This window comes from Micromys minutus (assembly GCF_963924665.1).
Source record: "Micromys minutus genome assembly, chromosome: 14".
Classification (NCBI taxonomy): domain Eukaryota; kingdom Metazoa; phylum Chordata; class Mammalia; order Rodentia; family Muridae; genus Micromys; species Micromys minutus.
In genome coordinates this window covers 23308775-23326493 of record NC_137983.1, presented here as the reverse complement: position 1 = coordinate 23326493, position 17719 = coordinate 23308775, and the positions used below count along the sequence as shown (strand labels likewise).

The following is a 17719-nucleotide window of genomic DNA, read 5'->3' as shown; positions in this document are numbered from 1 at the left end:
TATAATAATCGATACTAAATGAAGAACAGAAGAACACTGTATCATACCGACTTCTAAATAAATAGCCTATCACTGACATGATGGTCTTTACCTTGTTCCTATGTTGGTGTGAAGGGAATTGTGGTTTCAGACTGTGCATTTTAATTCACTGTAACTGGGCTCAAATATATCTTTGTGGATCAAAGTTGGAACTATTATGCTTACAGTGTAAATATATATGCTTAGGGACTGAAGCTCTTGGCAAACATTTGCAGCTGGTTGTGAAAGTGTTCCTGCAGAAGGCTGTAGAGAGTGGTAGACCAGAACACTGCACTGGATCACAGGAGCAGTAGGGCACAGCGACCATGAGCTTTTGTTGTTGCAAATCTGCCTCTACAACGTGCTTTGGAGCTGCTCACTGCCAGCCGTTTCTACAGTGCGCTCATTCGTTCTCGCTTCACCATCTGATCAGGAAAAGTTTGCCGTTGTACAACATAAGAGCAACAGTTCAAAAGATGATGTTTTCTTTTCAGTCAGCTCATGGAGAAACGATGATTACCACGAAACAGTCCATGAGTTCTCTGGAAACCTTTCATACAGATCTGCAAATCAGCTTTGAGGACTGCTCTCCAAGTGGTCAGCCTCTGAGGGCGGCCCACTGAGCTCCTGATCTCAGGTGTCTTGTTCCCTCTCCAGAAGCTCTCGAACCGCCACAGTGTGTATGAGCAGGCCAGATGTGCTGTGGACGTTGTGAGCTATCTCCAATGCTTTATCAGGCATTTTTAACTTATATGAGAAACTGCTCAGTGGGTCAACAGGTAAAAGCACTGGCTGCCTAGCCTGATGACCTAACACACATGATCAAAGGAGATAATCAACCCCCACAGCTGTCCTCTGACCTCCACATGCATGCTATGGTACGTGTAACCCACGCCCAAAGGAGTAAAACCATGTTTAATATAAACCACACTTCTTAGTATATTCTAATACTAAATAACAAATTTCAACAATGCAAAAACAAAAAACAAAAAAAACCCCACAGTGCCCTTTCAAACAACACACAACATGGATACTGATCCAACTTACAATGCTTATGAACTTACAAAATGAATGCTTACCTGGCTTTAGGCCAGCAGTAAGCTTCACATCCCTGATTTGGGACTTTTCATGGGATTGAACAGTTACAACCAAACAATACATCTCATTCATTAGAGCAGGAGGCTCGTGTCGAAGATGTACAGAAATATTTGGGACTCTGGAAATGATCCTTTGAAAAGAAATAGCTCAATAAGCAACTGAAAGAGATAAAGTAAGTAAAGCATTTCTCTAAAGTAAGTAAGACAATCTTCAATGTTTTCAAAGTACACTTACATTGTGCTTGCCTGGATTATGATGCTGTCCCAGTGGGCCTCATCGTCAGGAAGCTTTGGCCGCCTTCTGAAAGACCTTGCAGCCTGCAGGGCTTCCTGGGAGGAGGCGGCATCCCCTCCTCCTCCTTGCCAGCTCAAAACCACACACCTGCCTGACTCGCTGCCCAGAAACAGATCCACAGAAGTGATCTGAAAAAGAAGGCACACCAGAACCGCCATCACATACGTGCTTGTCATTGTCCCCTGTCAACAACACATCTGCAGTGCGGATGGTCACACCTGACATTCACCTAGTCACCACAGGAGAAAAAAGACAGAGCGCCTGTGTTACACGCCCACCCTGGCCAGGCACTGATCACGCCCTCAGCTTCCAAGAACCTGCATGTGTACATATGATGCCAGCACTGGCACAGCCCTTGACAGAACAGATGCTCTTTGGTGGATGCTGAGGGAAATAAGGAAGAACCACTGGTTAACTTACAAACTAGTGTCTAATCCCACAAACATTTCTGCTGCAAGTACTTACAGTGTTAATAATGAAATGGTATTTTCTAAAGATTTATTTTATTTATATGAGTACATTGTAGCTGTCTTCAGACACACCCGAAGAGGGCATCGGATCCCGTTATAGATGGCTGTGAGCCACCATGTGGTTGCTGGGAATTGAACTCAGGACCTCTGGAAGAGCAGTCAGTGATCTTAACCTCTGAACCATTTCTCCAGCCCCATGAAATGATTTATTAACTGAATATTACTTTCAGATAAATCCATTTACATAAGGACCCAACATAGGCTTATTAACTATGATGATTGGTTTCCTCAGATACGTTAAAAAATAAAATACAGCAATAAGTGTGGGAACACAGTCCAAGAATGGGATTGTGGGAGAGGAATTCTGAGCACGTGGGACCTAAGTTTCCTCACAAACACAGAGCTGTTCCTGGACTGTGCTTCTGTAGCCTCCCTGATGTAGCGGACAGGAGTAAGTTCACTGCAGATCATTCATCACAACTGCCTGTTGTTATTGTTTATGTGCCTCTCTGGAAAGTCACATGCAGTGTGTCCTTGTAATTATGTACAGCATGAGTTCATAACAACTTTACTCAGGTGACCCTTCCTAACCTCCGCATACAAACTGTCTGCTGCTCTGAATAAAGCTGACTATTGCTTGAGACTTGAATCCATCTCTCCCAGGTTCATGCTGCCAACTAGAGCAGTAAACATCTAGGTAGATTTCATGAAGGACTTTTAAATGGAAGAGAGTAAGTATTAGATATTACTCAGTAAGAAATCTGTTTACTTTATAAAGGTTGCTATGCGAATGTATGTACACACATTTTAACAGCGGTCCCAAGGTTTTACTCAGCTAGGCCACTCTCTATAAGTCATGGACACCCAGCACTTGGTGAGTGCTTACTATACTATAAACACTGTCAGCATCCAATGGACTGACAACCCCACAAACTCCAGATCTTACCGATGAATGAATGAGACACTCGGGTTCGAATGCCCAGGATCTCACAAGCCAGGCTAGAGTTGAAGATATGCAGTAGGCTCCAGAGTACACAAGACATTAAAATACTATTTTCACCATACAGCTTCAAAAGGCTTCTTAAAAGTTATACTATATCAACCTACTAAAATATTAATTTATCCTCACTTTCTTTAAATATATGCAAACAGCAATGTTTCAACACTAAAGAAAGAAAGTTAAAATTAGGTTTATATATATTTGATGTATTATGTAGAATAAATAGCTGAAAACTCCTTAACTTAATAATTTACTCATTAAAAAAATGGGATTGGTCTTATGTACTCAGAGCAAATAATGTCTCCTTCTAATACTACTGGTGAGAAAAGGCAGGAACAGAGCGTGATGTCCAGGAAACCCCACTGTGTTCCTTGTGCGTGCCAGGAAGCACTGACTACGTCTACCACTGAACTACTACCTCCACGGTCTCAGTCTTCACCTAAATCATTCTACAATACAAATGCATATGGCAGGAAACCTACCAGACAACTATGAATGCATTATTTAATTTTTAACATAAGCATACTTCTTTTGCCATTCAAATTATTTTTAAGCTAATTTTATATCTTACCTCGATTTTCTTTCCCACGTCTTCAGTTTTGGCAACAAATTTGAATAACAATTTTCTCGTTTTGCCAGGAACTAAGCACATCTTTCCTTGAGTCAGATTTTCTAAGACTTCACTTGCTTTTGATGCTTCCTCCAATACGCAGAACTGGTTGTAACCCTTAAAGAGAGGTGAGCAGCATCATCATTTGTAAGCATCAGACATCAGATCTTTTGCTAACACTGAGCACCAAGTGATCAAAGCACATTTAGTTCTAGCCCAGGGGTTCTCCACCAGCGAGTCAAACACCCTTTCAGAGGTTGCATACCAGATATCCTATGTAATAGATTAAAATTCATAACAGTGGCAAAATAACAGTTATGAAGTAGACGTAGCAATGAAATAATTTTATGGTTGGGGTCACAACAAGAGGAAGTGCATTACGGGGTCACAGCTTTAGGAATGTTGAGGACCACTGCTCTAGCACAAATATCACTGATGCACTATGCACTGGCTTTCATATAAAAAGAATTATTTTGATGCCCAGTTCATGTACTTACTCACTGCTGACAAAAAAAAAAAAAAAAAAAAAGAAGAAGAAAAAAAAACCATTTAGCACACAGCTTGACTTCTGGAAGCTTTGAAACATAAATTTAGAAGGAGAAACAGAACATGTTCTCTGTTGCACTGCAGATTATCATCTGCCCTTTTTTAAAAACTTATTTTTTATTATTATTTATGTGTGCCTGAGTCCGTACATGTTTGTGTGTGTGTGTGTGTGTGTGTGTGTGTGTGTGTGTGTGTGTGTATGTAATGAGGTTGATACACAGTATCTCTTTAGGTTCACCATGAGAATATTGTAACTTTCAATATATGAAAGTTGATTAAAGGCTTACTATACTTTCTAGGTGACCAGAAGATAATTATCTATTAACTGAACACACAGGTGAGAGAGAATAGACTCCAGCCCCTGGCTTTAACGTATCAAACTTTAAAATGTTCATATGCCTATAGCATAAAAATGTTGCTTATATGTGCACAGAAAACACTAGTCTGCTTAGGAAGTTGGCAGAGAAGTCCTGCCTCTAACAGGCTGGACTGCAGGGGCCCAGGTTCACTGCACATCACGTCTGTCCACTCCATTCCAGTATTTCAAAACCAAACATATTTCGTTCTAAAATGAAAACTAACAATGGTAAGAAGAAAAAAATGAAGCAAATGATTTTAAAAATTAGGCTAGCATAACACTGAATATATCGTATTTGAAATTCAAGCTACACATTATTAGTATTCTTGGCTTACTTAAGCTGAAAATGAAAGATAAATGTAAAGTAAAACAGCATATTTAATTTGCAGACTTTGGAAACACAAGTGCATTTATTCTTAAATAAGTCTAGCCAAAATCAGGTAGCCAGTAAGATGTAAAATTCACTAAACTCACTTTGCACAGTTCACTGAGAACTACAATGGCGTACATACAGTGGAAAGACGTTAGAGGTACACTACCTGATTGTTAAAGCTGACACAGAGCTTGGAAAACCTAATGGGGTGTGGACAGTCAGCCTTCAGATAAACATCAAACTGAACAGGAACATCCACGTGGAAACTCGGAGCATGAAACTTGGCTTTGCATTGCACTAGAAATCAAACAAGGAGGGCTGAGTCAAGCAGTGCCGGGCTTTAGAGCACACAGTCCTGGAGTCATCCTCCTCTACCCTCACTGCCTTTAGTCATGACGCAACAGAACTCTGTGAAAACAGAAGCTAAACAAAGTAGCTTCAAAAACATTGGTGTTGAGGGTGCTGTTTGTTTGTTTGTCTGTTTTAAAACAGGATTTTTCTATGTGGCTTTGGCTGCCCTAAAACTCACGATGTAGATCAGGCTAGCCTCCAACTGACAGATCCTCCTGCCTCTCCCCGCAAATGCTGGATTAAAGGTGTGTGCCACCACTGCCCAGCTTCTAAAACCTTTTAATTTTAAAACCACACTTGACCATAAAAAGTTTGTATCAAAAGGAACAGAAAAATTTCAAAATATTTTATTTCAAAACACCTGCCTAGGCATTAATGCATACAGCTTCAAAATGCTATTTTCTCAAGGACACTTCATATTATACTTGAATTATTAAAAAGCAAAGTATATTTTAATAAACAAGTATAAGTATTTGAACAGGGGAGTATTTCAGATTGCAAAACTCCTTCCCCAGAACAATTTTTTTCAAATTCAATTTTTCTAAGCTAATTTAAATTGTGACTTATATACCAAATGAATACAACATCAAAACATTCTATTATAGTGTTATTTAATATGTAAACCAGAGGTTCTCAAACTGTGGGTCATGACCCCTTTATCCTGCATATTAGATATGCACATTATGATTCATAACAGTAGCAAAATTAGTTATGAAATAGCAAAAAGTAATTGTAAGGTTGGGGGGTCACCACAACACAAGGAACTGCATTAAAGGGCCACAGTATTAGAAAGGATGAGAACCACTGATACTCACTTTGTTATACATGAAACATGTTTTTAGAAAAAAGAAAATAGGACAAAACTAGAAAAATGTTCTTTCTTGGAGTGTTTTAAAGTAACAGCAAATGAGACGAAAGCCTTCCTGACACATATTTGTTCAATAAATACTTGTTGAACTTAAAACATTTGGTAGAATATTCTATGATGGTGAAGAGAAAAATGCAATCCTTGGTTATCCACGAGACGGCTACTCTGACTACCTTTCATATTTATTATTCTGCATGGATTCACTGCAGACAAAGGGTTTCTCTGAACACTGGATTTGGCTACACACCAAATGGCACGAAGTCCTGTACGCCTATCGTGAAGACATTGCTGCCAGCCAGAGACACCCGGTCTGCCCACAGCTTCTGAGCAGTCTTCACCGCTGAGACGTCACAGTCAGGTTCAGGGTCAGGGCTTTCGTTCTGCAATGAGAGTTCAAACTCTGTCCAACTCGTTGGGAAAACACATACAGATGCAGGTCTGGGTACACTTTCTAAAAGGAATTACAACCCACCATTAAAACATTCATGAGGTTCTTTTCTATCCGAGATTTCTGGTCATCTTTCAGAGTTGAAGCTGAGATAGAAAAAGAAAATAGAGCTGTAAGACAGGCAAGTCAGACTGTCGCCCTACTGTGGGTTACAGGCTACTCTAAACTGCCAAGGGTGCTGAGACCAGAGCTACCTGTCTAGCCCTGAGAAAATGCCTTCTTTATGTGTACCTCCTTTGAGACCGGGTCAATCACTGGCCTGGAGCTCACCAATTATGACAGACTGACTAGTTAGGAGCCCAGGGCTAGGCTTAGAAGTACAGGTCACCATGCCCGGCGTAAACATCGGTACTGGGAGTTGAAACCAGGCAAGCACTGGACCAGTGGAGGTATTGTCCCAGCCCCTTAAGATAGTTTATAATAAGTAATTCTAACATGGATGTCACAGCGACTTTTATATAATAAAAGCACTACTTCTTATTGTTTTTTGAGACAGGGTCTCTCTACATAGCTCTGTAGAACACAGTATGCAGGCCAGGACACCTTGAACCTAGAGAGATCTACCTGCCTTTGCCTCCTGAGTGCTGGGATTAAAGATGTGCTGCTATACCACACCTAGGATAAAAGCACTTCTAAATATTTGACAAAATATTCCAGTTTAAAAAAAATGATGATGCAAACAACTGTGTGAGCTAGGCCTTTACAGAAAAGCATCAATTACCTCTTCCAAGGAGCTCTAGAGAGTAAGTAATATAATCTTTTAACTGGGCCATGAGGTAGGAACACTTCAGGGCAGTTGTCAATATAGACGTGAGGAGAGTCCACCACGCTTCACTCCGGTAGTCACACATCACATAGTCCAGCAGCCTAAGAGAGAGAAAAGCCACTGAAAGGGCTTCTCCAGAGGGCTGGCAGGTCTTTGGAGAAACTGCATGTGCTTTTCTGACCTTGTGTAAACATAAAAAGCCTACCGGGATGGTTTAACAGTACTGCTCACATGCAGTTAAACCGGAGGTCACCTAAACACTTAAAGGAAGGATTATGCTAGCAGAGGACACTTGAGAAAATACCATAGCTGGCATTTACTAAAAAGAGACACTGTAACAGCAAACCCTTCGATGTAAACCTCTCTTCCAATTTAATCCTAAGGCAATCAGAGCACGTGTGACAATAAGCAGCAATGGGACTCACTTCAAAGCTTTGGTGTAATCCTTTGCATAATAATACTCCTCTCCCATCTGAACCACTGCAAAGGAAGAAAAGGCGTAAGTGGGTTAGCAGTCCTCTGCTCGCCCAGACCGCATGTGGAGGGTACATACTGAGGTGGCATTTCATCCGTGGACACTTGTACTTCTTGAACTGTGCAACAGCATTGCTCAGAAGGCTGATTATCGTCTCCTGTGGAGAGAGGAGGGACATTGGAGTGGAAGTGACTTTACTACAACAGTGCCCAGACAGACATCCTGGGGAAAGCGACTCACAGAGTGGACAACACTTCTCTCCTTCAGCTGAATGGCAAGAATCCCTGCTTTCTCTTTTTCAGGGTCCGAGAGGTCAAAGCCTATGTAAGACAAGAAGCAACCCATCTTAGCTCATTTAACTCAACTCCTCACACTCCTTTAATCCTTCCCTTGAACACTGTGTGCACTTAAGACTTGGGAATATTCTAGAATCTTAACGATTCTAAGAGACAGCTTTATTGACCTGGAGAGTTCTCTGCTGTCTCTGTTCTGTCAAGAACATTCCTAACCCCGACGTTCTTTCCCCAGCTGCTGAGTGCTATCCCCTCACACTCTATGAATGACTGAAGTGTGCAGGCCTAGCACTTAAGGTGCTAACTGTCATGGATGCCACTCCATCAAATTACCTTTAATTAGGATGCTAATATGTAATGAAAGAAACCATTCTAAAAACTGAGTGCACAAATCTTAGAAACAGACTAGGAAAGCACACTTTTTAAAAAGTCTTAAAAGCCTATATATGCATTTCAAAATAATTCCATCAAGCATTAGACAGCATGACAGCAATCTGTCTTCTTGAAGCTAAGAGAAAAAGATAGGAAAAGTATTTACTTAGTACTCCTTGTCTCCAGGGCCTCTGTCCATAAAAGTCAAGAACACCTGTTTGTGTTTCTAAGGGATCAGGACTGGGGTACAACACAGCCGCCTGAAATCAAAGGAACAAGTCTGTAGAAGAGTCTAGGTCATCCACCCCAAACCCAGTCTTTGACTGAATAAAGATATATCCATAAGTATAAACATCAAGTACTTGGTTACATAGCATCATTATATATATTTTAACACCCCTTATGAACATTTAGAAACTTTACAAAAACTGAAGTGGGCAGTGGTGGTGCCCACCTTTAATGCCAACACTCTGGGGGCAGGGACAGGTGATCTCTGAGTTCAAGGCCAGCCTGGTCTACAGATCAAGTTCCAGAACAGTCACTGCTGTACTGGGAAACCCTGTCTTGAAAAACAAAATCAACAACCTCAAGAAATCGTGTAAAAACTAGTGCTGAGGTCAGTAACTGACTTTTCTCTCATTCGTTTTCACCTTGCTATAAGTAAGTAGAGAAAGCATTACAAAGGGTGATTAGTATGTACTTCATATATAAAATGCTCTGTAGAAATAAAAATCATACTAAAAAAAGACTTGCTTTTCTTCATTATTCTGTATTAGTTCTGGTATTGGTAGAAAACGGTATATTTTGACAATAGAAAGATTTTTAAGACTAAACTGTATATAACTACATTATTGAAAAATTATAAAACATACAAAAGGAAAAAATAAAATTCCAATTACTAATAAAATCTACTGCCACTTGTTAAGAATATATACATTATTCTCATATAATATCATGCAAAACTTTAGTTGTAACTGATTAGCATAAACTTTAACCTACTTTTTCCATTTAAATATACTCCATACATTTCACTTTAACACAGAATATTCTTCTAAACATTTGCTTTCTCATGTTTCCCTGCTGTTACGTATATATAAATTATATATATATATATATGTTATTTATATAATATTCCTATTTTATAGGACTGGAGAGGTGGCTCAGCAGTTAAAGAGCAGTGGCTGCTCTTCCAGAGGACCAGGAACCCACAAGGCAGTTCACAACTGTCAGTACCTCCAGTTCTGGGAGACCTGTCACCCTCACACAGACATACATGCAGGGAAAACACCAGGACACATAAAAAATAAACAAATCTTTCAAAAATCTATCTATTTTACAATGCAATCAATAAGCCTATGAGAACTTGATAAGTAAGCTGACGCCTCCCCTAAAGATCCATCATCCTATTTCTGAAACAGAAATGTTGTGTGGAGAGATGCCTCTGTTGAAAGCTCCTCAATTTATGCTTCAGCAGAATTACTTTATGTCCTCTGAATCTTATTTGTAATTCCCCACTCCACATGTTCTTTACAAAACCTAGGTTTCATTATCTATTAAAATACTATATTAAAATTATAATAATCCAATGCTTAAACTCTCAATACATGTAAAACATAAATATCCTGCTCATGGAATTCCTGGGTTAAAACTAAAAAACCATAATAATTCAAAAGATATTCAAAAACAAGGGGGAAAACCAATACCATGAGCCCTAGCTTCTCTAAGGGAAGGTCAATCAGTGTCCCGAGCACGAGGAGATGCAGGCCAGGACTTACATCGTGGTTACAGAGGGCTCTTGCGTGCTGTTTTCGCTCCTGGGCATAGTAAGCTGCCTGCTGATAGTAGAACCCAGGGTTCTGTGTTTGAATAGCTGTCAGCCCCAACTTAATGGCTTCATCAAATAAATCTCCAAAGGCCTGGAATCTTAAGGAGAACAAACCAAGAAATAAAAGGAATAGGCAGTAAAAAGCAGCGTACTTCTAATTATTTATTCTGGAAACCATATGCTCAATACACTGTATTATTAAATAAAGCCACTGAGTAACAGCTAATTATTTATAAACAACAACATACACTATTGATAAGTTACAAGCACGTTCTGTGTTTAAGTCACCTGTGATGTGTTTACCTCAAGTCCATGATCACACCACTGTATTAAATCTTAGCCCTCACTCTTCAGGGATATTCGAGTTCGTGGATGTACCTTTACTCAGTATTTTTAGAGAAACATTGTCCTAGTTGAACTTTTTGTCCTTGTTGCTGTGGCTGCTGTTAATTTGCCACAAGCAAGCATTATCTGGGAGAGGAACCTCAACTGAGAAAATGCTTCTATCAGATTGCCTATAGGCAAGTCTACAGGGCATTGTCCTGACAGACATGAAAGGGCTCACCCACAGAGGGCAGTCCTCAGTAGGCGGTCCTGAGTGTGAGGAACAGGCTGAGCATGTCATGGTCATGAGGAGGGTGTCAGTAAGCTCAAACCTCCATACTCTCGGCTTCCTTTTCCTGCCTTGAGTTCCAGCCCTGAGTTCTCTCACTGAAGAACTGTTAGGGGTGTGACGTGAGATGAACACGCCCTTGCCCCACAGTGTTCTTTTGGTCATGGTGTTCTATCACAGCAATCGAAAAGAAATTCTTCAGAACTGGTACCAGCTTCATGGGATGGTAACCTCCTCATGTTACCATGCAAGGGATTATGAAGGATTCTGGAATTTTGGGCTGAAAGAACTATCGATTGTTCAAAGCTTACTGGGCTTTTAAAAGATAAGAGTGTTGAGAGACATGCAGATGACAGAGTTCTGGCTTGTGAAATTTCAGGGGAAAGCAAAGCCTTTCCCAGGGCCATTCTGTGTGACACTGTGTATTAGGAATTTGTGTCTGTGGAGCTGACGAATCAGCTGTGACGAGCAAAAAAACTGTAGCACCAACTCAATCATGGTACTTTAACTGAACCCATGTCAGTCAGCTGGTGCTGAGAAATGAGCAGTGATTAAGAGGAGACAGGCATTACTGAGGTGAAATCTCTGGGAACACTTCTTCAGGGTCACCTCACACAAGCTGGGGTCCAAAGGAGACCAAGGCCACATCTCAAGCTGGCAGCTGAACTAGGTGAAGTCTAAGAGTTTACCAGGTTTTGAAGCATGTTACAGAGAAGTCACAGAGCGCGACTGAGGCTTCCAGTGTGAGGGACCACAGGAGGCTTCCTATGAAGGTGCAGACCATTTGCAGTAGAGAGCCCAGAATTCTGGAGACGTCAGGACCATGGGACAACCACCAAGAATAGCAGCTACTGTGGAGTGGAGGTGGCCTGAGCCTATGACAGGCTATGATACTGTGGGTGGCAGAGAAGTGCCAAGCTCTGTAGATCCCTGGTCAGGAGTCTGTTTGTCCCTGATACCAAGCAATTAATTCCTTATATAGTTGGGCTTTGGTTTTACTTTAAGTTGACTGTGACTGCCCTGATTCTTCCTTCTTAAGACAAGACAGTTTTTATCTTGTTTCTTACTTTATAAAAACCAACAGTTTAAAGACAATGGCTATTTTAGGGAAAGTTTGAACTTTTAAAGAGACTTTAGATTTCTTTTAAAGGGTCTTCATGTTTGAAGTGTTTGATTTTTTTTTTTTTTTTTTTTTTTAAGACTGTGAACTCTGAGGCTGGAGAGATGGCTCAGAGGTTAAGAGCACTGGCTGCTCTTCCACAGGTCCTGAGTTCAATTCCTAGCAACCACATGGTGGCTCACAACCATCTGTAATGGGATCCGATGCCCTCTTCTGACACACAACTGTATATGCAGAGAGCATACATACATAAATAAATCTTAAAATGCTTTTAAAAAAAGACTGAACTTTTAAAAGTATTTGTATTTTATACTGTGGTATTATAAAGAAAAAAATGAAAGCTTATAGTTTAACAGTATATATCGGTATGTCAAGTTGACAAGTCATTTGCCCTGGTTGTTTGTTTTTCTTGTTGACACAACTAGACTTACATGGGAAGAACAATGTCAACTGGAAAAACACTTCCACAGATTTCCCATAAGTCTGTGGGGCGTTTTCTTGATTAATGGCTGCTGTGGGAGGAAGGTCCTGGGTGTAGAGCACAGGCTGAGTAAGCCATGAGGAGCAAGCAGTAGCAGTGGTCCTCCCTGGTCTCTGCTTCGGCTCCTGTCCCCAGATTCTGGTCTTGAGTTTCTACCTGACTCCCCTCAGCGACAGGTGGAGGCCTGGAAGTGCCAGATGAAACAAGGCCCTTCCTCCCAAGCTGCTTTTGGTCATGGTGTTTCCACAGCAAGAGAAACTCCGACTGAGACAAACACTAAGTTCCATCTAGTAGGAATTTTGCTCTGTGCATTCTTATATTTTCAGAATGTAAACACAAAGTGTAAACCCAGTTGAATACATGTTGAAGACAGTACCATAAATTACCCAATTTCCATCAAGAATCACACCAATCAACACATACTATTCCTGTATACATACTTAGGATATATTATTAAAACCCCGACTTAGAAAGTGAAAGACCTGCTGGATTCAGTTTAGAGCCAAGACTTGGTTGACACCATCTCTTCAAATCCCACACTCTATTGTTAAGATACTAAGAAAATGCAACTTAAACATACTGTTTCGACATCCACGCAGCATGCTCAAAGGACAGCTCCGCACTCCCAATTTTTTTCTTACACAAGTCAATGTGTTTTCGAAACTGAGCAATCGCATCCAATGGGGTATTGTGCTGAAAACACAGCCTACAGATCTAAAAAAAATATAAATCCCCAAATAAGAGAGAAGTCTAAAAACACAACATACACATTAAAAAATGCAAACTCTGAGACCACATAACTTCCTTCTCTAAAGTTCTCTGTAATGTATAATTCTCTCCATCAGAATGCTGTGAGAACAAAGTAACATAATTCAATATACTGAGTTTGTCTTATGCCTTATAAAAGCTTTTCAAAATACAGACCTATTAAAAGTTACATCAAGAGAACATAATAATGGGCTGTTCTATTTCCCACAGGAATCTGTACAGGAGAGACTGACTTTGAGTATTAGAACTGTCAGAAAACCAAACATTTCTGTTGCATAATCAAGGTTTAGTTGCATATACATCAACAAGAATAACAAAAAATTTCCAAATGTTTTTTCATGGAACACTAACTCTACACTGTTTCAAAAATGATATAATCTATGGGAACTGAGGGTAAATGGAAACCCAAAAGAAATAAAGCTGGTTTTATTTCCATATGATTATAAAAACTTTCTATTTTTTGGGTTCAAAGAAATATATAAAAAACAATCTGTGTGTTTTATGTGTATTTGTGCACACGTGTATGTGCAGAATGCATGTGTGTGGGATGCTCACGTGGATACCTGTGTGCAGATGGAAGCTAGACTACGTCACAGTATCTTGCTCTACTGTTCTCACTTAGGAGAGTCTCTCACTGAACCTGAAGCTCACAGTTACAGCCAGACTGGCCACATCGGTCCCCCACACTGCACCCCACCCCACCCCATCCCACCCCAGGCAGTGCTACAGTTACAGGAATGTGCCCACATCCGGCTCTGAAGTGAGCTCTGGGGATCTGAATCCTGGTCCTCATGCTTGCGCCACAAGTGCTTTACTCACTGAGCCAGCTCCTAGCCCCACACGCTTATTACCCATCATGCCCTTCAGGCATCCAGTTTTTCTTTTCAGAGGCCATCGGTTTTAGCATACAGGACAGGTAAGTGTGTGTTCACATTTATAAACTAGGAGCCATGTGGCATCGGCCTAACTACGTTGAGTTACATCTTACACTCTTCAACTGACAGTATCATGTTATGCTAGCTGGCTTTTGTCAACTTTACACCAAACCAAGACAAATCTATGAAGAGGAGATCCTCGCTGAGAAAATGTCTCCATCAGATGCCAGCCAGTAAGCCTCAGGGCATTTTCTTGACTGCCCTCTGTGGGCGCTACCACCCCTGGGTTGGCTAGTGGTCCTCAGTGCTGTAAGAAAGCAGGCTGAGCAAACCATGAAGAGCTAGTCAGAAAGCAGCACTCTTCCATGGCCTCTGCATCAGCTTTAGCCTCCTAACTTGCCTATCTTCCCTCAACGGATTGTGACCTGAGATATTTAAAACAAACCAACCCTTTTCTCTCCAGTTTGCATTTAGTTAAGCAATAGTTCTCAACCTGTGGGTTGCAATCCCTGGAAGAACCATTGGAAATGGTTCATAAACCTTAAAATCACTAGAAAACACATTATAATTCATTATAATTCATAACTAGCAAAATTACAGTTACGAAGTAGCAGTGAAATAATTTTACAGCTGGGGTCACAACCATAAGGAATCAGTTACTGTGTTACAGGGTTGCAGTAGCAGAAGGGTTGTGAACCAGGGTTATGGTTTTATCACAGTAACAGAAACCAAACTAAGACACACAGTTACCTTTCCATCTCATATGATGGAGCTGCCACATTCTTATTGTATAGTTAGTAATGTCCCATTAAAACTTTATATAACCAATCACCTATTGGCTTATTTCCAATATATTTCTATTTGAAAATATGGTAAGTATACACAGATTCTGAGTTACAGATATTACCATAACTGGCAAAGAAATTTTCTAAAAAAGATTGCCAGGTAAGGGAATAACCACTTAGAGATTTGTGCTCACTAAAAATATGTTCTCTACTATCCATCACTCTCCTGGCAGCAGACATCTTTAAAGTGAATGGGAAAACAATATAGCCTTGTCCCTGGGAAGTGGGGGAGGAGGGAACAGGCCACAGCACAGGGGGGAGTGGGACAGATGGACACAGGACAAACAGGATCATCTCTACTATACATAACCATAAAATGATCAAACAATAGTTGTTTCCTCTGACATGGACTGAGCTGGCAGTGCTGGTGAACACTGTAGCCAGCTACTCAGCCAGCAGGCTCGGGCAAGAGGATCGCTTGAGCCTGAGTTCGAGACCAGTCTACGCAACACTTGTGATACCAAGTCTCAAAAAACGAAACACAACCCACTAAAGGGACAGATGGATCTTCTTTATGGCCCAGTCATGAAGCCAAGAAATGCTGACACATTTCTTGAATCTCTTAAAGAGATGCTGCACCTCTTAAAATTCAACAACAGGTGGCTCTCTTCTTACGACTCCCTTCTCTTCCAAACAAACACTGTAACATTCCCGAGTTTCAATAATTAGTATCTATAAACTCAAACACAACTACTACAACGAGGCTGCTGAGAATCACAGTCATTTTTAAGTAAAAGGATATCAAAAAGAAGAACATAATTCAACAAATATCACCTTTATGGATTAAGAACCGTTTTAATTTTAACATTTTAAGAAGGTAACATTGAAAGTAAATCCCCTTTATTTTAAAGCAGAACTATACCTTGTAGTTTATAAATCCTGCCATCGTCTTAATTTCCAGAATATTAATTTCATGGGCCCTCAATTCATGTACAAGGTTATAGGCAATCCTATAGTTCCTAATGTAAACACGAGGAGGGTGGTTAATTAATGTTTAAGATTTTGAAGAACAGTATTATTATAACAGACAACATTTATTTAACATTTCTAAATATATAAATGTATATATATGTATGTATGTATAACTAATCAATCTCCAGTGCTCTAAGAAATTATTTGCTGATTACCAATCAATGACTTCACAACAAAAGACCCATCCTATTTCACACTGTTCTATCATTAACCAGCCAGTCAGCATTGAGTAGAAAACAAGTTGAAAACAGAGGTCAAATTTAACATTATCTAGAATTACACTAAAAGATAAACATTGTTTGCTGGGCATGGCAGCACTCTTTCTTTTTTTAAGATTTATTTGTTTATCATATAAGAACACTGTAGCTGTCTTCAGATACACTAGAAGAGGACATCATATCACATTATAGATGGTTGTGAGCCACCATGTGGTTGCTGGAAGAGCAGTCAGTGCTCTTAACCGCTGAGCCATTTCTCCAGCCTGGCAGCATACTCTTAATCCTAGCACTCAGGAGGCAAAGGCAGGAGAATCTCTGAGTTCAAGGCCAACCTGCTTTATATCATGGATTCTAAAACAGCCAGGGCTAGGGAAACTATGCCTCAAAAAAAAAAAAAACAAATCAAAACAGTACTGTTAATAAATTGTGTGTGTGTATATGTGTGTGTATGTATGTGTGTGTGTATATATATATATATATATATACTTCTGAGACAGGCCTGAAATTTGTTACTCAGCCCAGGATGGCTTTGAACTTGTGAACTTGTTTGTCCTTCTGTTCTGACCTCCCAAGATCTAAGGATTACAGCCATATACCACCATGTCCAGATAAGGTTTATTTTTTGTTTTTAAATACCACTGTAAGTTTCTCAATGAAAAATAATTTTAGCAATGATGGTTAAAGAGACAGAACAAATAAAAAAGTGTTTTATGGAGAGGTACAAATGAAGGTTAAAGAAACAGTACTAATCTTAGAGGCTGCAGAGGAGAGAAAATATCCTTAGCACATCCAGTACAGGAGAATGAGGAAAGAAACCAGTCCCAAGAAGGGAGACAATCAGAAAACAGAGCATGTCTATAGCCAAAGAGTCTTCTCCTCCTCTCCAGTAAGTGGTTTCTTCTACAGCATCAGTTGCTAGCAAACCTAAAACTGTCTTACTGATGCCACCCATCCAGTGACCAAACAAACCACATTCAACTGGCTGGTATTCTGCTCTCTTGCTATTTTCTCCACCTCATCAATTACAAGATAAATGACCAGTTCCTTTTTAAATCCCTTTCCACTTTGCCATTGTACGTCCAAAAATCTGAGCTAGCACACAAAGAGGTCAAGTTTTATTAAACCGCAGTTGATAAAATAAAGGAATAAAATGTCTGAGCATGTCAACACACATGCAACTAGCCCTCAAGGTTCCAAGCAGGGCGTTCAAATAGAAAATGATGTGATAAAGTAAACAATTAATGATAAAATATTATATGAATTGAATAAATGAATGTATTTAATGTTTATTATACTTTGTTACTTAGTTGCAAACATTTTAACGAATATGCAAATAGAAAAATTCAGACAATTGTGACATTGCTTTCTCTAAATAATAAAATTTACTTAAATTAGATCAGGAAAATTTACAACTTATTTCCAAGATTAAAATGGAAGAAGCTACTTATTAAGTATGTGAGTATGATGTGAAAATCTTAAAATTCATAGACAGCTGTTTGTAGAGCATCATTAACATCAAGAATTAATAAAGATTTAGTTTGAAAACAGAAACTTACTTCAGGGCGTTTTGTGTGTCTTGTTTCAGCTCACTGAAGAAAGCTATCTTGAACTGATGTCTAACAAACAAAAGCTGAAAAGATTAAGAATGATTACATACCTGCT

At 39.8% G+C, this 17719-nt stretch overlaps 1 protein-coding gene across 4 annotated transcripts in view; it reads right to left on the bottom strand.

Annotated features, from left to right (window-relative positions):
• Positions 1-17719, bottom strand: part of TRAPPC11 (trafficking protein particle complex subunit 11) — a 40620-nt gene that overhangs the window by 14828 nt on the left and 8073 nt on the right. For all 4 annotated transcript variants that reach the window (XR_013975326.1, XM_080928397.1, XM_080928398.1 and 1 more), the window contains 15 exons: positions 17614-17687; positions 15730-15826; positions 12960-13093; positions 10116-10263; positions 8507-8600; positions 7916-7995; positions 7754-7832; positions 7626-7680; positions 7156-7301; positions 6459-6520; positions 6234-6366; positions 4934-5064; positions 3452-3607; positions 1351-1538; positions 1098-1246 (listed from right to left, as the gene is read on the bottom strand). Coding sequence is in view for 3 of the 4 variants with exons in the window: in XM_080928397.1 (XP_080784523.1) it covers positions 1098-1246; positions 1351-1538; positions 3452-3607; positions 4934-5064; positions 6234-6366; positions 6459-6520; positions 7156-7301; positions 7626-7680; positions 7754-7832; positions 7916-7995; positions 8507-8600; positions 10116-10263; positions 12960-13093; positions 15730-15826; positions 17614-17687 (1726 nt within the window). In the remaining variant the exon portion in view is untranslated. The remainder of the gene's footprint in view (positions 1-1097; positions 1247-1350; positions 1539-3451; positions 3608-4933; positions 5065-6233; positions 6367-6458; positions 6521-7155; positions 7302-7625; positions 7681-7753; positions 7833-7915; positions 7996-8506; positions 8601-10115; positions 10264-12959; positions 13094-15729; positions 15827-17613; positions 17688-17719) is intronic.